This window comes from Crassostrea angulata, chromosome 10 (assembly GCF_025612915.1).
Source record: "Crassostrea angulata isolate pt1a10 chromosome 10, ASM2561291v2, whole genome shotgun sequence".
In the NCBI taxonomy this organism is placed as follows: domain Eukaryota; kingdom Metazoa; phylum Mollusca; class Bivalvia; order Ostreida; family Ostreidae; genus Magallana; species Magallana angulata.
In genome coordinates, this window is record NC_069120.1 from 20,840,462 (window position 1) to 20,864,065 (window position 23,604).

The window sequence follows — 23,604 nt, forward strand, 5'->3', positions numbered from 1 at the left end:
TTCTTTACTTGTTCCTTTTGTGATTTTTAAGTTTCTACAAACAAACTGATAAAAAAATTGCATTATTTTCTCTAAAAACAGCGTATTGTGCAAAACATGATAATCAATATAATATGTAGTATATGAAGATATTTTATTGAAAATAAAGAATGTACATATATAAAATAAACACAAAAAATATAACCATTACACTATAAACCACTTCATAATATAAAATATTGGCCCCAAAAGAAAACAATGAAGCAAAAATAAGTTTATGTCTTTTGTCACATGACTGGCACGTGACGTTGTAACGCTAACAACAACATGGTGTGGAGCCATGAGTATTGCTTTACTTCCGTCAACGAGATGCCGTCTTTTGAATGGCCATTTCGGCCGCCAGGAGCTGGGCCGTGTCACTCGTGTTAATTTCTGCTGACACAAAGTCATTGTCCCATTCCAGGTCGTTAGAGTTCACGGGACTTTGTCTCTCTTGAGTTGAGGACGACGAAACCGCGTTTTCGTCTGCAGAAGATTTGTCCTTTTTCACTTGTCCAAGACCTAAAACATAATTATCAAATCCTTCAATATTCACTATCTTTGATATAAACCAAATTCTGTTTTCAAACTTCAAAATTATTGAATCATTATTGATTTTTTTTCTCTCTCTCTCTCTTCAAACCCAGGTGTAAGCAGACATGTAGACGTTCCCATAAAAGACTCTTGGATTAACTTTACGCTATATCAATATCTGTCAATCAATAGCTGTTAACAATTATCGTTGGTAATGAGTCGGATTGAATATCGCCCTTTTAATGAGATGACGGAGATTTCATAATGAACGACACTTTGTCTGTACCGTCTGTGCCTTCTTCGTGTTCCCACTCCAGATCTAGCGAGGACCCGTCCGCCTGAGATCTGTCCTTAGAATGAGTCGTCGTCTGCACAGAGCTATTGGAACTCTGTCCATCTCCTAAATTCCAAAAAATGTAATTTTAATTGAATAAAAATATGAAAAGAAGATGGGTGGATAAGGCGTGTAAAATGCCCATACGCGGTCGGACAGGCTACTGAAAAATAAAGTATCAATAAATCTGATGGTGTTTTTTTTTAAATCATTGAAAACAATATATATTTAACCAATTTATTGATTTTTAACCTATAGGTATGTTCAATACTTCGAATATGTTGACTCACACAGGCGTGTACGTATCAAAACCTGCAAATACTGTCATTTTTTAGGGCATTTTCTTTTATAGAGTGGGTCTGTGCTCCATATTTTTCTCATAGTCTAATTAAGGTCTATTGGAAAACAAACCAATTTCAATCAACAAACATAGGTAATCACAGATTACAAAGCTCACCGAGACGTGACATCACCCTTATGAGACTTCACCTTTATGAAACCACCTTTATCATATTAAATGAAAATCATACTTTATGATCTTGGATATTCATGGATTCTGTTTTGACACAATATCGTATATCATCTGTTAAAAAATTGTATGATAATCATATGTTCATATGTTAATCAATACAATAATATAAAATAAAATATTGCATCCTATCATATTTATAACATATATCATATAATACAATAAAATACCATAAAAAACAATGATGAGATATGATATTGTAACGTGTGATATAACATTGTGTTGTGTTATACGTTATTGTATTTGATCACATAATACAATATCATAATATATAAAACAATATAATATTATAGTACAATATCATATTACATAATACATCATAACATTGAAACATATGATATTATATTGTATAAAATAGTATGATACTGTATGATACTGTATCGTTTTTTATACATAATATGATATTGTATCATATGATACAATATAATTTGATACAACATTGTATCATATCAATTGATACAATATTATGTGACAAAGTAAAATATTATATAATACAATATTATAATATACATATTGTTTCATATGATACAATAATATATTTTACAATATCATACAAAACAATTTCATGTCATGTGATATTTTATCATATTATAAACCATAATCATATTATACAATATCGTATGATACGATATTATATAATATTACAGTATCATATTATACAACTTCATGTAATATAATTCTATATTACAGAAACTTATATCATATTATACAATATCGTATGATACAATATTATAGAATATACAATATTGTGTCATAGGATACAATATTATATTTTGCCATATCTTATGTAATAGTATCATGTGATAAAATAATAAATTAATAATACAATATAATATTATACAATATTATATCATAATATACAATACTATACATAACGATATCATGATACAATATCATAATATAAAATATCAAAAAAATTGATACAATATCATATCATATAACTTTTTATAATATCACAAATGATATTATATTGTATCATATTAAACAATATTGTTTCATACCATACAATTCTATATCATAGGAATCATGTCACATCATTTATCAACAAACACATCTATCTATCAAGCAGGTTTGAGTGAGGTAGGAGATTTCTTTAGCATCCTTGATAATGGAGATCAGGCTCTGCATCTGAAGCAACCTCTGCGTTTCATATATAATATAGTTAAATCAACTATGCAAGCTATCATCTATAAAACATGTGACCTGTTCCAAAAAAACTAAACCTCATCCAGCATCCGAAACCTATGGCTCAGATTCAGCATTCAAGCCTGTCCGGTGCATCAGTATACATAAGACGCATCTCCATGCAAGTTTGGTGAAGTTAAGATATCATCATCAGAGGGCACTAGCAATTAAAACCTTAACCTGCTCCAGCATCCGCAATCTATGGCTCAGATTTAACATCCATGCCTGCCAGGTGCATCTGTATCATAAGACACACCATTCATTCAAGTTTCGTGAAGTTAGGACCTGTAATAACTAAGATATATTTTTTAGCATCCTTGAAAATGGATATCAAGCTCTGCATCTGAAGCTTCCTCTGTGATTCATTCATATTACAGTTTAATCAACTATGCAAGTTTGAAATAGTACTATTATCTATTAAACATGTGACCTGTTAAAAAAAACTTAACCATATCCAGCATCTGAAACCTATGGCTCAGACTCAGCATTCAAGCCTGCCAGGTGCATCAGTATCATAAGACGCACCATCCATGGAAGTCTGGTGAAGTTAGGACAAGTAATAACTAAGATATAATCTTCAGAGGGCACCTATTTTAAAAACTTTAACCAGCTCTAAAAACCTTAACCTTCTCCAGCATCCGAAACCTATGGCTCAGATTCAGCATTCAAGCCTGTCTGGTGCATCAGTATCATAAGACGCACCATCCATGGAAGTCTGGTGAAGTTAGGTCAAGTAGTAACTAAGATATAATCATCAGAGGGCACCTGCAACAAAAACTATAACCAGCTCTGAAAACCTTAACCTCCTTAAGCATCTGTAACCTATAGCTCAGATTCAGCATTCAAGCCTGCCTGGTGCATCAGTATCATAAGACACACCATCAATGCAAGTTTGGTGAAGTACGGACCAGCAGTAACTTAGATATTGCTATCAAACGGCACCTGCAACAAAAACTTTAACCTGGTCCAACAACCTTAACCTCCTCCAGCATCTGAAATTTAGGACTCAGATTCAGCATCCAAGTCTTTCAAGTCCATAAGTAGGTCCAGATGCATCATCCATGCAAGTTTAATGAAGATAGGACAAGTAATAGCTTAGATACAGGACATGCAACATAAACTTTAACCAGGTCCGGACGCCGACGCCGACGCCGAGGGTATAGCATAAGCTCTCCCTGACTTCGTCTCGGTGAGCTAAAAACGTGGAGAGATGACCCACTATACATTAAAAATATCAATATGTATCCCAACAATTGAACGTTTTGAAAAAATAATACAAGTCCGGTAGGTCGTGGCCTTAGGCACACATAATATTTAAAAAGCCCACTCCGTTGTGTCTGAAATGGCTCAGTGGTTAGAGCACCTGGCATAAGCTAACCTTATACTGTGGTTTTATTAATATTCAAGGGTATCAATTTTCGTGGATAAAGTGAAAATCACAGTTTCAAGGATACATAAATTCGAGGTCAATGACCCTATCAATACAAAATCTTAATAGAAATTGCACTTCAATGCACATTTAATTTCGTGAATCAACTTAACAGCGAAATCCACGATTATTGGTATTCAACGAATATTGATGAAACCACAGTATATCTAGGGTTTTTATGTTACGGGTTCGATACCAACAAAATTTCCGACAATATTTTTTTTCTTATTTTTTGTTAAATATATTAAAAACTGACTATAGTTAGAAATTTTGCTTTTGCAAAGTTTTATTATAATATATTTGAATAGATTTAATTGGGGAAAAATAAATTCAAAATTATATTTCACTACTAAACCGAATGGACATTTGCGCCGTCTTATTCCCCCATCTTCTTTTCAAAAAATAGCTACAACAATTACACTTCTTCGCCGCGGCAATTGCGAGACGCAGATTTTCCAGATCTTCCAACAAGATAATAATCCAAAATTTGCAATTGTAATAAAAAGCAACCAAAATTAACGAGGCAATTCGAACGAGGCACTTCGAACAAAGAGCAATCACATTTAATAGGGTTTATGATATACTGAAAAGATGCAAAATACCTTCTCGGAGCCTTGCTGTGGTTTTCAATGATCTTGCTTTCACGTTGGCCAAGAACAATTCAAAATCATCCTCACCTCCGGCCCTAGCGAAATAAGAATATACAGAAGTAAGAAACAAGACCTTGGACTTTCGGTAGGACGTAATTATCTATTTCTTGCATCAAAACAAGTTAAAGATGTCACTGGTTTCAAGTGAAATATACACCAATTGCGTAGTCTTAGCTCATAAGTCAGTCAAATCTTGTTGATTTCAAAAAGAATGACTGAGTGGCCAGCAATAAAATAGACAGACATACGTCACACGGCTGTATGACACAACTACCCGAAGTTCAAACTCTTGTTAAAATGGTTCTAAATACAAAGAGGTCATCATTGAATTGAGAAATATAAGTATGAAATGAAGTGATCCTCACACATCCCAGTCTTTTTCGTTTTCTCCGAGCCAGGACTTGCTACCGCTTGGTGCAGAGGTCTTGGCCTTCTTCTCCTTGGCCTTTTGTAGCTTTGCAATCCGTGCGGCTTCTCGTTTTGCTTCATAAAACTTCTCCTCTTCTAGTCGAAGTTCCTCTTCTTGTTGTGCAAGCTTTAAAAAGCAAGTAACATGTTTGGGAATATAAATTAATAATACCGGTAGATACAAGATGAAATTCTAGTACATATACAACAACTACATAAAGGTATTCCAATTCTGCAACCTTATAGGGTTTTTTCACGTCATAAAACTTTTTAATAAAGAAGTACATAACATTTTCTTAAAGAAATGTTATAATAAGTCAAAATATAGGACCTCTAATTGCAACCGTTTTACTTTTACCACCGTCTTACAAGTATGTTTACATAAGAAAACGTGCGACAATGTAAAAACTAAACCAAAACAAAAAATACAGATTCTGAAATAATCATACTTATGTGACCACTGAATAACGCGCATGCGTGGTTTGATTGGTGCCCATAGTCAATAACTCTCACCTTACTATCTATTTCTGCGTCAATACGCTTTTGCTCGTGAATCAGATTTGTGTACTGTTTGGAAGCCAATAGCTGTTTTTCTCTTTCGGTCACCAATCTACCACAAACAAAAAACAAAATACAAGACCATGAACGAAAGCTAACATGGTTGGATTGCTTCTATCAAAGCACGTAGTATGAATCTGCAAAATAAAGTAATGCACAACATCAAAAGGCGATAAGAGAAATTTAATTTTTGAGGTTCGAGATTGCGTACGACACCCAGTGTGATGACGCCGATTGTCACGGTTCATTGGTCAGGGTTCCATGCAGACTTACCACACGCACGTACCGGGACACGGTGAAGGGAGCGGTCCTTAGTTCTAGCTGCCCTCTTTTATTTTCAAACAAAAAAGAGCATTGATGTGTTTAGGCATTTCAATACTTACAGAAAATATGAATTATCTCTTTTATTACACTGATATTTAAAAGTTCATACACCAAGGAATTGAAAATAGATTTATACCTTATTGATGTTTAGGAAAATGTCAGATGCACTAATGAAAACATAACCATACTAAAAGCATTCATTTCAATGATATGTCAGCTAAGCGAGTAATAAAAATAAAAAATAACATGCATATCCAAATATCTATTAGATGTTTAGTATGTCGTAACACAAACTGGTTGATCTGCAAACCTAAAAATACGACTTTTTTAAACTTTTAAAAAAGAAAATTAAAAAAAAATTATGTTTAAAAAAAAGTTTGAGAAAATTTTTAATGATACTTCTTCGTGGAATTTTTAGTTACAAATAGTTTTGTGTTCAATAATCCAACATTATAGCGCATTATAATTTCTCTATAACTGTTACATACATGTTCTGAAATCCCATATAAACTAAACAAATTGCTCCGTCTAGATTTGTTTACCATCCTTTGATTTGTCAATGTATTTACTACACACACAATAGTATAGGCCAGAAAAACACGTAACTAGAATAGAGAAGAAAATAGCAATTCCCACAGACCTCAATCAAAGGGGTTTAACATGTGGAAATATAAGCCAAATAAATATTTATCTTATGATTGAGATACCCAAAACTATTAATCATCATAATTTACACAAAACTATTAATCATCATAATTTTAAACTAATTTTGACATAGAGAAAAAATTTAACATCCTTATGGAAAAAAACCCTGAAGGATTGAAAGTGTTTTTGTGTATTGTTAAAAATTAAATCAACAAATACATTTCATACAATTTTATGAGGGCGGTTCATCAAAGATAAACGTATGTATGACGGTAAACAGGGACCCAGAATGCTAGAACCATATGGTTAACTCATTTTCACAATCTATTTTCATTACAGTTTCAATCAATTATTCCATAAGTTTATTTACCCTGCAATTCTGCAATGAAGTTTAAAGTTCCCTTAAAATCAAATTTTCATTGCTAACTTTAAAAAAAAATGTTTTCCCCAAATACATACATTAATAAACACCTTCAGAAAAGATAAAAATAATTTTCAATAAGATTGATTAGTTGCTCTCTGACTGCTGAATGGTATCGATGTCGATTGAATATGAACTGATTATTAACAACATGTTAATTCAAGATCTACTTAATGTGTAATTTTTGGGCACATTATTTGGGCTCTTTCTCTCTTTAATGAGTTGGAGCAATCGGTCTCTCCTTCCTAAAATCTTTAATTTTTTTTTTCATACCACGAAGACCACTTCTGAAAATGATTCTTTGTTACGTGTATGGGCGAGCTAAAAAATTTAACAACGAATGATAAAAAGCATTCATTTTTACATTTTTTTTCCATTGTTAACATAGATTGCAGCGAATCCATTGTCACAATGTGTAAAATGAATGTTGTAAATTTAAAGAAAAGAAAACGATTTCTGATACATGTACCGTACTTTAATGTAGGTGTTCCAAAGGAAGTCTCAAAAGATAAAGACTATCTTTTCATCTCTCTATCTTCCACGGAATACTTGTCAAAATGTTTATCTATGTTTCTTGAATAATCAACTATAACTATATTTACACAGATAGTCAATACTCGTCTAACAGCACAGACTCTTCAGGAAAAAGAGATTCAAAAGATTATACACGAAATCAAACATTCGATTAAAATTCAACGACCTTGTCAGATTCGAATGTTGCTCAAGCATACTTGTACGACAATGCCTGATGTGTATTGTTGACATTAGCTAGGAACTGGGGAATTTAAGCATTTCAATTATTTCATCTAAATATATTTTTCTCTGATTGTGTGTTTCTTTGCCTAAGAGGTCCCAAACGGGCCAGATGAGCCTCTTCAGCCCCCACTTACTACACCTCCAGACTTAGCACATCTCTGTGAAGTGAGTGATGAATACATATCATCGCTAATTAACCAAATACTAGTTATTCGCACAGATGGTTCCATTTTCCGAAGTTACTTAAATTGCCAGGTGCATTTGTCCTTCGCGTATAATAGCCAAAATCTCTTTAACTCTTCGTGAGAGCACAACTTTAGACATCTTTACCGAGACAGACAGACAAACAACGTTGAGCATTTAATTTAATTTAATTTTTAATTGCTAGTATATATTAAAATCATTCCACCTGCTGGAAAGATGATCTTACCTTGTCACTTCGTCTTGTACGGGATCCTGTAAAATATATTCTTATGATTTAGTTGAAATCAATTTGTTTAATGTGACAATCATTATACATTACTGATGAGAGAGAGAGAGAGAGAGAGAGAGAGAGAGAGAGAGAGAGAGAGAGAGAGAGAGAGAGAGAGAGAGAGAGTGTCTCCCGCTTTTCACTGATCGATTCACTTTAATTTTTTTCAGTCTGTTGGTGGTGAAAAATGTGTAAAATTCTAAAATTCTGACTCTATTGCACCAATAGTATCAAAATACCTCTTTAAATGCTTCTTATCAAATCTGTCTATCTAAATGGAAAATGAATTTCATTTTCCCTTTGAAATTGGGAACCTTTACGATTAACTTTTATAAACTAAATCCTAATTCTAAATCATTACTATTCGAAACTTGAGGAAAATAGATTTAAATGCATTACTGCATTAATTTAAGTATTTTTCACGTTCAAATTCAACAATACCTAGAGGATTATGCATTTGATCCCCACCAGGGAGGGAGTTGTCTCAAAAATAGGTCGTAGAATTATAGTGAACTAAAGCATCTATTTGTTGACGATAAACGATTTTTAAATTTTTCCAACTATAGTAAACATATAAATACTTACATCTTCCATGAGATTTTCAAACTGAAATGGAAAGAAATTTGATATAAAATATTAAAATCAACCTTTAAATTTATCTATTTGTTCAAGCATAAATTAATTTTTAATGTAAAATGTTATATGATCAAAATATGGCTAGTAGCTTGAAACTTTACTAATCCTCTATATCAGAAAAAAAAATCTGAAACTGTACATAGTATTCGCAGTTATGCATTCGTGATTCTAAAAGTGTAATCTAGAATCGCATAACTCGATTCCTGATATTCCCTATAATATCGACAACTGTACATGTATAAAAAAAATCATGACATCAACGTCAATATATAATATATGATTTCAACATATTTTATTTTCTCCTCTAACGGATCACCAAAAAGCTTTCTCCTTCAGTAAGAATGCGTTGCCAAGTTTTCAAATAACAGTGATCCATAGCAAATCAAAATGATCTGGTATAATGATAAAATTCTGCAATTTAACAGTCCTGTCTCAACAAAATTCATGGAAAATTTCTTCGATCATATTTCCATGACTTAAATCCGTTTCATCGCCCTCTTTTCAATTTCCTTACATTTTTTTTTTTTTTTTTTTTTGAAAAAAAAAAATTTCCTTACATGAAATGGGACCCCACGAACGATTTTTGTAGTTTTTACAAAGACTAGACTAAGCCAAAGAGTTCATGCCGTTAAAGAATCGCATGAATACCGGTAATTCCTACTAGAATGATATCAAATTGTGATTAACAGCTCAATTTTCATTTAACTGTATTTTTCAATTAACTGTAAATAAGAGAATAGTTTTACTATGTGAATAATGAAATAATTTCGCTGAGATACATGTAGTTTTGGCTTGTTTAATTTTTAGATATCGTTGAAAAAAAAAACACTATAATAATAGCTATTATTTTTTTGATTATGAACTAAATATTTTTTATGAGGTCAACATATTACCAAGAAATAAACAGGAATGGGTGAGTGGAAGGATGGATGTGTGGATTTAGAAAATTATCTCTGATCATGAGTGTTTTATCTCGGCTTTACTTGAATCTGCTTCACTCAACTTCGATTTTAAAATCGTCGATTTTGTAAATATCTCATTATGGACTTGATATACATGATTGCAATACACGATTGCGATAATTATAACGCACTGAGTAGGCTTATCACAATAACTTAAGAATACTCGAATATATTCAGTTGATATATGAAATATATTCAAATGTCAACGTATTTAACAGGTGATCAAGAAAATGCCGGTAATGTCGTACATAATAGGACATCAGTGTAGAGTATTCAATCTATATAGAGAAGGTAAAGGGAGCCGAGACCTCAGCTAATAGCTTCATTGTTGACTACCAATAAAACATTCTATTGACTATTTAAATTTTACCTATTTCTTTGAAAGTTGTTTATTGTATCTCTAAAGAACTTCGACAAAGCGAGAACGAACATACAGTCATGCAAAGCGAAACTCAACAGATGAATGACGAATTCAATATACACTGCAATTCACCCTTTGACAAAGGATTCAAAACGTTTTGATATTGCGCTAGACATTAAATAGCAAACTGCCTATACCCGATTGTACTCGCACAACCATCATCGCGTCTTAAGCATACCCCTATGCTTTCAGTGGGATCTTCCCATCTTTATGCAGAAAAAGGACGGTCTTATTTAAAATGATTTATGAGACAATTTGACGTCATATGTATTTTGCGGAAAGTTTGAATAAGACAAAAGAGAGTTTCGATGACTTATAGAAATAGCTGTCGGATTATTATCGGTGAATGCGCATCATTTGTGTTTTGAAGAAGAAAAAAAAAAGAAATTCTTGTAAATATTTTCAACCAAAATGTAACTCTAGTATAGTTTGGAAGTGAAACAAAAAAAACTCGTGTACAGAAGAAAGAGAGAGAGAGAGAGAGAGAGAGAAACTAAACTCCAAAGATGGCATATTGTGGGAGTGCATCTAAGTGGGCTAAGATCGGCCTAGTGTTTCAGTACATCGGACTGGCCCTGTTCCTGTCCGGATTCGGGACCATAGGATGGATGGTGACCCAGACAGTACAGAACAACAAGGACATCACAGTGGGACTGTTCAAAATGATCGACTGTTCCTCTGGAAGCTGTGCGACTTCTGACATAACCAGCGACTATCAAAACAGTAAGTCGAGATTAAAACCAAGCTCCTATATAAACTAGTCATCTTTACAGAACTTTTAATGTATAAACAACCTTTTACGAAACAACTTTTGCAACATTCGCAAACGCTAATGTATTCTTTGGACATACATGTATTTGTTTGGGGTTTTTTTTTCAAAAAAAAATATTAAGCAATCATAATGCATATTTTTAAAAAAAGATGTGTCGGAGAAAACTATTCCCAGATACAGTAATGGGCTAAAACTTGTAGACAAAAAATAGTATTTCTGTCTAAAACCAAGCGATATTTTTTTCTGGGTAAAAAAATTATGCAGTTTCTCCAGATTTTAACTATTGGGCCGAAGTAAAAAATATAAAATTCTTTTAAATGAATATTAGATTAAAATATAAACGAAATGAATATATCAGTCGTAGTTTGGTAGATTACCTATATAATAACGTCTTGTCCATGGCGTGTTAATATGAATTGGAATATGTCATAAACCCTCGTCTTGTCGAGAACGAAAATACCGTCTTCAACTTCGAGACCTTTGCAAGTTAACAATCACTTGAACTTTCGTAAAGTTTAATCTACACAGATTAACTGATATTTTGTTATTTATGGGTTTAATTAACTACAATTAACTCAATTCAAGGCACATTTGATGTATCATAAATTACACTTCTGAAATGTTATGTATATAAAGGACTGGGTTATAACTTTAGAAATTTGACTGAATAGTTTATTGTAAGATTAGGCTTACACAGAATTGATTAACAGTTAAGGGATTATCACTAGACGAATAGAAGCCCTCTCTCATGGTCATAAACACGATACGACACGAGCCCTTTTACAACGATATAAACAAAACATAAATTGAGCCGTCTCACAACGATATAAACATGACATAAATTGAGCCCTCTCACAACGATACAAACATGACATAAATTGAGCCCTCTCACATATATAAATATGACAGTAATTGAGCCCTATCACAACGATATACTATATAGTAATCATGACATTAATTGAGCCCTCTCACAACGATACAAACATGACATAAATTGAGCCCTCTCACATATATAAATATGACAGTAATTGAGCCCTATCACAACGATATAATCATGACATTAATTGAGCCCTCTCACAACGATACAAACATGACATTAATTGAGCCCTCTCACAACGATATACACATGACATAAACTGAACCCTTTTGCAGTGATACAAACATGACATAAATTAAGCCCTCTCACAACGATACAAACATGACATAAACTGAACCCTCTCGCAGTGATATAAACATGACATTAATTGAGCCCTCTCACAACGATAAAAACGTGACATAAATTGAGCGCTCTCACAACGATATAAACATAAAATGATTCATGCCTTCTTACAACGATATAAACATGACATACATGACATGAATTGAGCCCTCTCACAACGATATAAACATGACATAAACTGAACCCTCTCGCAGTGGTATAAACATGACATAAATTGAGCTCTCTCACAACGATATAAACATGACATAAACTGAGCCCTATCACAACGATATAAACATGACACAAACTGAACCCTCCCGCAGTGATATAAACATGACATAAATTGAGCTCTCTCACAACGATATAAACATGACATAAATTGAGCGCTCTCACAACTATATAAACATGAAATGATTCATGCCTTCATACAACGATATAAACATGACATACATGACATGAATTGAGCCCTCTCACAACGATATAAACATGACATAAACTGAACCCTCTCGCAGTGATATAAACATGACATAAACTGAGCCCTCTCACAACAATATAAACATGACATAAACTGAGCCCTCTCGCAGTGATATAAACACGACATTAATTGGGCCCTCTCACAACGATACAAACATGACATAAATTGAGCCCTCTCACAACAATATCAACATGACATTGTGATGTGGAATATTAAATTGCATAGTACTAGTATGCCGTACTTCCTCTAACAACGTTCAATAAAATGCATGATAATCCCCCTTTTCTTTAACAAACTAAACATGACACGATACACCCCCTTTTACCAAAATATATAGCCATGTAAACCAGATATAAGCAACACATGACACAACTTCTCGAACAAGGCAGAAATTATACATGATGCGGACCCTAACACAACGATACAAGAGACCTTACATGAGCCTTCTCATAACGAACAATCTATTCATGATTACAAGTATCATTGTGCACTTAATGTCAAAGTATAACCCAACCCTGAGAGTGGTACTGTGACTTTTACAGATGGGCGGGACGGTACCCTGGGAATGATGATCGTAGTACTCATAGTGGCGGTACCCATCACAGTGATGTACAGTATCTATGTAGCCACGGAGGCCGCCAGGTCAAAGTGTCTCGCCCTCCTCGTCATCATCTCTGAGTTTGTAGCAGGTATTTAATTTATAAAAGTATTCATAAGCTTTATATCAGTCCTTGACACATGTCAATAGAGGTGGTATAATATGGTTATAAAGATTCTCAATAGTACTTTAAACAACAAACAACGACAAACAGGTCGTCAAATAGAGAAAAGTTGAGCATGCTTTGTAAGAAAAAGTGATTTATGTAGAACAAGAGCTAACACTAGATTTATTCTCATTCTATATTGTATGTAACTTTACATTTTTCAATTTTCCAGCCTTGTTAGCTGTGATTGGGATGATTATCTACGCTGTTCTTCTTCCGACTGACTTTTATACCTCATACTCTCTGGGACTCATCACGCTGGCCGCGGGTCTCTTTGCAACAGCCGGGTGTCTACTCATACCAGACGTGCGCAACAACATTTACAAAACTACCAAAACGCGCGTGACTCCACCACCGCCGTCTCCCAGTCTGCCGCCGATTGAGAGTCCCCCTCCACGGTACAGGGAGCACACTCCAGAGTACTACACCCCGAGCCCCCGCCCACAGAAGAAGCGCGGCTACTGGGAGTACAAGGAGTACGAGACGCCCCGCCCCACGGAGCGCCGGACACCGAGGGACGTTGTGAGGGTGCATTTACGCTCCACCACTCCCCTTTCGGTGGGGAACTTTTCCACAACCTCTACACCTCGCCGCTACGGTACTCCCCCGGCGGTTCAGAGATACGATTATAAGGCCAGGTAATTCGATGCCGACTTTTGAAAGTGTTAGTGGCCAAGCTCAAATTATCCAACTAAAAAGATCCCACTGAAGGAGTGAGATTTCCATGACGTTGCTACGATATATAGGATAGTTAACAGTTAGCGCATGTGTGTTATAAATGCATTGCATGCATGGCGAAGATGGTGTCACGACTTCGGGAACTAAATTTGAACAAATATCAGGAATATGCGATCATTAATGTCTCAAAGTTGCACATACATGCAAAAACACACACATCTGTCTCGAAAATTCTAGTGAAAATTCAATATTCTTTTATATCCTTTTCAAGACTGACAAACCATATCCGACACTATTATGCTGTACCTTGGCGTCTGTCAAAAGCATGTAAAGACTTTCCAACGGTGTTTTGTCTTCTAATCAAATGCATATCGCTCTGAGATGTAAAGGTATAGAGTCGTACTATTTACCTTCAAAAATCTGTCGAAGAACATCCAAAGAAAACCTTTTTTTCTTTCTAAAAGGGCTTTATCAACGAAAAACATTATATATAAAAACGTTTTATTGTTTAAAAGTGCACATGATATGATTGTCAATGTAATCGGTAAACATGGCCATTCTTTGACGAACTTCGAGAGAGAAATCGGGTTTTTCAGATGAATATAAAAATATAGAATATACATATTGTGTTTTAAAAAAACTTAAATTTCTCTGGAGTCAAAGTTTTGAAAACGAGATTGCAAAACATATTTCATTATTCCTCGTTTTAGTAACAGGACACTTAACTTAATTGTATAAACATTGTATGTTCGTCCTAGATTTGTGTTAAACGAGATCATTACTTCGTTTTATCTTCGTTGGAGAGAACCGGGGGGGGGGGGGGGTTGTTACTTCCAAAATATAAACATTATCCGTTTTTTTTGTTATTGTTCGGTGTGGGAACGATTGTTACAAAACTGTTCTAGTACACAATAAAACATTTTGACAGTATTTCACAAGTGCTAGTGAGAAGTTTAACCATGAATTGTTATATATGTTTGGTTATATTTACTTCACCCATGACATGCTATTTATATATTTTTATAAGACTGTGATTTGTCTATATTGTCTGTGATTTATTTATTTTTCCATTACTTGTTGAACCTTGTTGAATAAATCTTTGTTACTCGGGTGATTGTTATTCTAGAGGTCTTCACACCAAGCTGTGAATTATATGGCGCGGCGTCTGAGTCAAGTGCGGGGCAATTCTAACGGGGTAAATCTTGTTGCCACCCATTTTGTTAGTCTTCGTCCGAATAAAAAAAAAGGTGGGGTTTTTTATGCATATATCATCAACTTACAGACTATTTAGAGAAATTCTTAAATGGACAAGTCTTTAATCGTTTTGTCTTAAATAAAGTAAAAGATAAGATTTGAAGCCAAACCAAGAATATAGTTCGCCCGATGTATGTACATGTACTTTTAAAATATAATTGCCAAACTTTAAATGAAAACAGTTTGTAAATATACATTTATTGGGCAAGGGGTGAAATGGTGCATGTCCCTTAATGATCGTTTTTTCTTTTTCTTTCCCCCTTTTTTTGAAAGGGGATGGGGTGTTACGACATCCGTCATTTCATGATTTCATCCAACTAATTTCTGAAAAACCTAAAGTTTCTCAAGGAAATTTGATAAAAAATAATTATTCATTTCATAAAATCAGTTCACCTTTTTACGCGAAAACTTCAATATATCGTTCAAAGATTGTAACTCAATGAAAATGAAAAGTTGTCAACGTGTGCATGAAGTAAGCCAATCCAATGAATAAACCCATTTTATATCACTTAGTGAACGAATAATTGATATCTTATAACCGAATTAAAAAAAGTAAATTTTTTACCAGAAAACCCATTAGGTTAGATAAGTTTTATCAAAAGATATCGTCATAAAAACTAAAAAGACATCCGAAATAAATTTCGCACCCCACACACCCAGGAAACTTGTTACCGAATTTTTTTTTTATTGACTTTTCGATTTTATGTAATATGTGAGGTAAGCGGATGTGAGCTGAAAGCTTGAAGTTGAAAAGCGAATTTCCGACTCCAAACGTTTCTAGCTTGAGGAGAAAGCGTCTTTATTTAAAATCACTGGGAAATGTTTGTAAAATAATGTTTACGTAGAAGAATACTTTAGCCTGACTTCTTTGGACTTAAAACTGTGGAAAAATTGTGAGAGATCTCTTTAGACTTACACAACTAGCGAAATTCTTTTTACTGCGAGAGCAAATCATGGACAAAACCCCCCTGTGTGAAAAATTAAATATTAAGCGCCTCGGCCCTTTACTCCAAAAACGGACAAATAGCTTTGGCTAGATGTGTATTTAAACGCGCTGTCATCTTGAAAGATGTCTTTATAAAAGTCATAAAATTCTCCGCTGAATAAAGCCTTTCAGAGTGATCAATAGCCAAAATGAACAACCTCTAAAATGTCTTTGAGTTTTGTGATTTGAGCACAAGTGATTATAATGACATATTCTTTGTTGAGTAAACCTATGATGCGATCGTCGGTCGGCAAAAATGACGATCAATAAATCCATATACGCGTGGTTTATTTGTGTGAGAAGAAAGAAAAAACGATTAAAATTAAAAACTTATTATATTTGAGCAGACAAGCAAAAGCATGTATACCCACTCAAAGTTTAGAGATTTAAACAAAAGAGAAGAGAAGAAAACTTCATTTTCCGTGTTGTCATATCCAAGGCCGTGAAGCGATGATATCACGCTCACAGCAATGTCGCCTTCAAAAAAACTTTTCTTTTCTTTTAAATTTAACAGACTTCAAACACGAAATTCAAATTTTTTTCAAGGACTTTAGCATAATTATCTAATTGAAAAATCGTTTTATCATGGTTGTGTATTAAACTTTTACATGCATATAATTACGAAATTTTGCTCGTTTCATATTAAAATATTTAATTTTAATCGTCGCAAATCATCAGAAAAGCCTAATCTTCAAGCATCATTTAACATCAAATCAAAAGTTTATGCATATACAGACTTTTTTGTTGTAATTTGCAACAGAATGTATGAATTCAAATGACGCATTTTAGACAACTCGATTTTTAAAATTCCATCATCAATCTAGCGCGATGTACTGTCGCCATAGCAACAAATACAACGGTTTTGTGAAATGGTGTCTTGATATTAAGCAAGAAATACCTTTACATTCTTTCAACCCGGAGTTCCGCAAACATAATAAAATGGACAAATACGGTTAATCTATGCCAAATGTACAACACAACATCCTTAAAATCATCATTATATCAAACTGATATAATAAGGGTTATTTTTTTTAAATGTCATTAAAATATTACATTTGACTAACGTCCCATGAAATGATTCAGTATTTTGTTAGCGACAACAAAACCATATATATTTAGTTAATGTACATATCTCTCACCGTAAAAGCTACTTTGAAATAGTATCTCCCAATCAAATCTGATTTCTATTTTAAAAAATGCGGTTACTTTAATTCGGGTAAAATTCGTAGTTTTATAGGGCACTTTCCATAATTACGTAAGCAATTACAAATCCACATTATATATGAAGCAGAAATAAATGGCATAAAACCGAATAAAGCAAGGGTCAGTGTAGGTTGCCTTATATAACTATGAACTTAAAGGGACTTGGACACGATTTGAGATCAAAAATTTTATTTTTATTTGTTATGTATAAAATGGTTTACTGGTGCATTTTAAATGATTGTCCAAAATACTGAATGTTTAAGTCAAGTTATAAGCGAGGTACAGAGGTAAGAAATAATTGTTATGTAAACAAAGCTCGAGTCTTATATTTGTTTACAAATAATGTAAAGTATGGAATTACCATTTCTTTGACCAAAAGAAACAAAGCTCGTGTCTTATAGTTGTTTACAAAAAATGTAATGTAGAGAATTACCATTTTTAAAGACAAAAAGACATATAAAAAACAATTTAAACTAATTCAATATCTTTATAAAAACAATTATCAACAAAAGAAATTTACATTTGATTAAAACATACACCAATACAACCTACATTTAAAAAATATTCGAGCTTTGTTTACAAAACAAAGAATTATGAACACTGTATCTTGCTTATAATTTGATATTTGACTTTCAAATTTTGACATAGCATTATAAACTTCTATATTTATCAGTATAAACATTGAAAATGGAAAAATAAAATTTGAAAATTTTAAGTCAAATCGTGTCCAAGTCCCTTTAACATCAAAGTATTCAGTTGACGCCAGTTTACAAAATAATGAAATGCTGCTCCATGTTGCTCAGTTATGTAAGTAGTAATATTGACGATCTATTTAGATCACACATCTACATGAAGCACAAGGGTTAAAAAATGAATTCTTGTGATTTATTCTGAAAGCACATTCTCTGTCAATCTGCTTCTGTATTTTAATAAATATACAAGTCCCGGTAAGGCTGGAGCGCAGAGGACCTAATTTAGGTAATTTTGATTAAATCATGTATCCCTTAATATCAAACACGTGTAATTACGATTATATTTTCGTCAGTTGACAGACAGGGAGGGTATGAATCTGATAACGGTTATCAGCATATAAGGAGAATGATGTAATGCCATATCCTAGTCGTCCCCAGTTCACTTAAAAAAAGAAGCAGAGTGGTCGACTAATCAACCATAGGTCTTTCCTTCAAATTCTAGATATGATTCTGAAGCCATACACTATTTATAGTTGTCTTAAACATCGATCATAATCTCTAGAACAATTTTTATTCTGACTCCATTAGTACTTTAAAAACATATCTCTCTCTCTCTCTCTCTCTCTCTCTCTCTCTCTCTCTCTCTCTCTCTCTCTCTCTCTCTCTCTCTCTCTCAGGGCAACCTTACCCAAGTACTTTTACAACATATTTCATTTAACGCCATAAAATTTTGAACTTTTATTATGCGCTCATTTTCAGATTATAGACCTGTTTATTCTTGCTTGATAGAACATTTGATCTAATCAGATACTGCAGGCTACATGACAGATTTAAATATATAATTTCATCCGCAATCTTGAGTGAAAAGTACATCTTTCAAACTTTTAATTTGCAACTTAATTCACGCAATGCAGACTTTAAAGAAAAAGAAAGAAAGTTCATTACATGAATTGATTATTCTATGGTATGCCAAGAATAAAGATAAAATACAAAGTTTCTCTTTAACATGGAGTAGAACTAATGCTGGTTAAACAGGCTCTTTTCATTGTATGCATTGATGCATCAAAACGCCCACTCTTTTGTAAGTCTACACTGTATGGAAGATCAGAAGTTCATTCCACCCCCCCCCCCCCCTTCAAAGGGTTTATTATGCCCAATGTTCTATGTACTTGATAAAAGCTTTGCTTCTACATCCAAAATATTTTTCATATAAGAAAGCATATGAAAAGTGTGTGATGATGATATACACATTTCATATAGCAAAAATAAAATATTTTCATATTTTTCAAAAATAAATGAGCACACTTAAAGCTTGTACCTATTAGAGTAGCTTTGAACAATTTACAAATGTTAATTTATAGATCACATATTTCTAATCCAAAATGCTCAGTGCTCAAGTTTTTGTGGCTTCTGAGTAAAGTACATAAACTCCCTGGTGATCAATATTAATATGACATCATCAAAGTACACAAATCAATTGTAATCTGCTTCAATGGAGAACAAGAAATAACACCACCCCCCCCCCCCTCCACCACCAAGAAAAAAAACTTTAATGTCTGATCCATTTAGTTCTGAATTCTAATTACTCTGTTTAAGAAAAAATAATCTGGTAACATAATTTCAATCAAAGTGAAATACTTATCATAATTACACAAAAGAATTTGGTAATATGAAAATAATCTTCCATACTGATCTAAATCATTCTGTGACCAAGTTTGTCTTCTTATCAACGGTATACTCTAATTAAAAATGTATAGTTCTCATCCATGTACATCAATTGTACTGCCAATAAATGTGTTCTGTCACCCCAATACCTTAATTCTTTATGTGTAACATACATGTACATTTTCTGGGTAAAAAATTTCTTCAAATAGATATTGAACAGTATGCAATTGATCTATACTTGGATTGTTTCATGGTTTATATTTTGATGCTCTACTCAATTTTTTTTCTAGTCAATATACAATATTTATTTTGTAAATTTTCTTCTCTGGTCAGCAGAAGAGCAAAACTTTCAAATACCATCCATTATTTTTTATCAACTCGCAGTTCAGACGTTTAATTACGGTACTTCTCTTCCAAAGCAAGTATTGATTTATATTTCTAACAAATTGAAAAAGCAATTGGAGTTACCTCCCATTCATCACACTCAGGAGCCAACATTACAAATGAAACTCTAGTATGCAAAGAATCACCTGCAGTATCATATTAATTGTAATAGAATCTAACGGTTTTATCATTTAATACCATGCAACAATATTACCGGTATTTCAAATATTTAATCTTTAATTGCAGCAAGTCTTCCCATGCAAATTCAGGCCAATAAAATCGAGACACTTACCAATAGCAAAACAAGCAGAATGTTCCCAATTTATTATTAATGTAATTACAAAAAATTTCCTAATTTGATAAAAAGTAAAAAAAAAATGCATTTGATTGTGATTCCAGTTTCATTTTTTATAATGTTAGATGATTTTAAGGCACAGAAATATGTATAAAATTAATATTTTAATTTAAAATTTAATTGACTTTTTATTATTCTTTATTTTTTTTTTTTTCATTAATATCAAAAATTTTCCACTTCGATCAAAAACGTCAATAATTTTCCCAATCTATATAAGACTTGCACACAGATCATACCTCTATTGAAAAGTCCCTTTCCACGCTGTATCTTGTTCTTAAGTACTTCCTCCTAAAACATTAAGTATTTCAAATAAGATAATCAAATGAGTATGACTGAAGTCTTGTAAACATGGTTTCATCAATAAATATGGTCATAAATTTTTCACCGATTCTGTAAAATTCAATCCTCTGTTTTCATCATGTTAAAAATGGAAAGCAAGTTATACAAGTGTAATGGGATGGGAGAAATAATGACGGACCAGAATTTGAACCCAGGCACCCTGAATCTATAGTCAGATGCTCTACCACATAAGCTATCTGGCGCTGGCAGCTGAATTGGTCTGACCATCAGATTTCTTCCTACCTTGAATGATCTGCACCCTAGGAAATCAACATCCCACTGGGGTTTTTTCTTCTGGCAGCAGTTAACCTTCGACTGAAGGGGTTCACCCGGTTGGCATGGCACCAAATGTAAAGGGACAAGAGAAATAATGACTGACCAGACCAGGCTCCAGGATCATGAAAGATCTTAGGCTTAAATCAAAATTATAATCATTCACCAAAAATGTATTAACCATAGATTTTCACTTGAAGTGTGTAGGTAGCAACAAGATAGGCAAACAATCCTAAAACATATTTCGAATTTTGCTTGTATGTTATTATAAAACTTATAAAATGCATTCAAATTCTGACTTAAGTCTAAGACAGCTTCATGATCCTGGGGCCTGGATTTGAACCCATGCCCCCTAAATCTCTAGTCAGGTAGTCTACCAGTTGAGCCATCTGGCACTGCTATTCAAACTGATCTGATCATTATATTAAATGTAAAAGGCTGAAAGAAATACTGAATGATCAAAGCAGGATTCAAACACTTGATCCTGGGATCTTTAGTCAGGTACTATACCAAGAGAGCTATATCTGGTGCCAGTGAAAGAACCGTCACTCACGTAAGTACATCAAAAAGTAAAGGTTCACACAGTATTCTCTTTTGAGAAGTGAACAGGCATAGCCTACATCCACAGAAGTGGGTGTAGGCTGTGCGTGTTCACTTCTCAAAAGAGAATAGTTCACACAGCATAGTTAATCTGATCATTGTTTACACACAATGTTTTAGAGGTTGTTTGACTGTGCATATAATAAACAAAATCACATATGAAACTAGCAATATGATTATTTATCTGCAGATACAATTCATCGTTACCAGTAGCCTACATAACTTACAATATCCCACGTCACAACCAAACCGTTGTGAATGCTTTATCACTTCGAATGAGTTACATGTATGAAACAAATGTCATGTTATTTTTACAGTATTAGAATTCCATATATATCATAGGTAATAATTATTCAATGTAACGTTTTCAGTTGACAGTTTACAATTTTGTCTTTATCAATTTCTTATGCAACGATAACGACAACATATCGAGGAAATTCGGTCCATTATATTATTAACATTTATCATGTTTATCATGTTTCACTTCAAAACAAAATGATTTGGATTAACATAGTTACAACCTTCTATCGGCAATGCCAAAACATCTCGCTATACAGTTTCCCATCTTTTGTTGAAATGAACTGCAACAATCGACAGGTTTAATTATGTTTTCGTACGTATTCTCGTCATCTTCGTCTCATGATTGCAGACAAAAACTTCCGCCTTGAAAGTAAGATATTTATGCATCTTGATCCCGATATCTATGTTAATGACCAGTATAGCTAATGACCAGTGTGTTTTAGTAGAAATTTTCATGTTTCTTTTTCATTGAAATATTTATTAATTTGACGTAAAAAAAGTTTTTTAAATTTCAAATTTACATCTTTTTTATTTGGATTTAAATTTTTTTCCAAGGGGGAGAGGGTTCACAGGTCAGGTGCATCTCGCCTTATTTCACAGGCACTCGTTTCTGTAATAAAGTTTAATAGTATTATACACGTACCATGCGTATAATGAGGTAAACTTTATCGTATACGAGTGCCTTTAACTCATATGCATATCATCAGCGTCCTTGGGTTTTCGACAATGTTTATCCTATGGACTTTTATAAGGGCATCTAAAATGACATAATTCATAATTAGGAAAACCGTTGTAAAAAAATTGTTAAATTTATTAATACTGGATTGTACATGATGTTTACATGACTAAGAAATGTAAGAATCATTCTCTTGACTTTTATGAAGAGATCATTACGGTCGGTACGTAATCAAATATCATAAAGGTGATAAAGCCCGAACGTAAAGATATCACCAGAAAAGTCAGAATGATTCCTTTGTACTTTAATATTTTACTTTTTTCAAATTACTTTAGATAGATAAATTGTTAACAAAAAGGGTGTTTGGCGATTACTTATTCTCAAGAAATACAAAGTACGTGCGAGTATTTATAATATGTCACCAATTTTATTTTGTCCTCGAAAAAAAAGAATAATGCATTGAGTCAAAGGAGCCCAACACCAACGATCGACTCATTCAGGTCGGGCAGTCATCATGATGGTTATTTTTAAGCGAGGATATGGAACGCCATGGCTGCCTTATGTTAGATGATTTTATTATATGCTGTGGGTCTATTATTATATGCTGTGGTTCTATAATTATATGCTGTGGGTCTATAATTATATGCTGTGGGTCTTTTATTATATGCTGTGGGTCTATTATTATATGCTGTGGTTCTATAATTATATG

At 33.3% G+C, this 23,604-nt stretch overlaps 2 protein-coding genes across 2 annotated transcripts; one reads left to right on the forward strand and one right to left on the reverse strand.

The window, feature by feature from the left end:
• Nucleotides 1-114: 114 nt before the first annotated feature.
• On the reverse strand, nt 115-22,594 carry LOC128165318 (AP-1 complex-associated regulatory protein-like). Its single transcript, XM_052829725.1, has 9 exons — nt 22,441-22,594; nt 20,944-20,995; nt 8,849-8,869; nt 8,222-8,247; nt 5,601-5,697; nt 5,045-5,214; nt 4,632-4,714; nt 839-952; nt 115-540 (listed from the first exon to the last, which is right to left on the reverse strand). Exons 1-9 carry the CDS (start codon nt 22,482-22,484, stop codon nt 341-343), a joined length of 807 nt encoding a protein of 268 aa, XP_052685685.1. The 5' UTR covers nt 22,485-22,594; the 3' UTR covers nt 115-340.
• Nucleotides 9,487-15,279, forward strand: LOC128165317 (uncharacterized). Its single transcript, XM_052829724.1, has 3 exons — nt 9,487-11,005; nt 13,270-13,416; nt 13,664-15,279. The coding sequence occupies exons 1-3, from the start codon at nt 10,789-10,791 to the stop codon at nt 14,131-14,133; spliced, it is 834 nt and encodes a 277-aa protein (XP_052685684.1). The 5' UTR covers nt 9,487-10,788; the 3' UTR covers nt 14,134-15,279.
• Nucleotides 22,595-23,604: the final 1,010 nt, after the last annotated feature.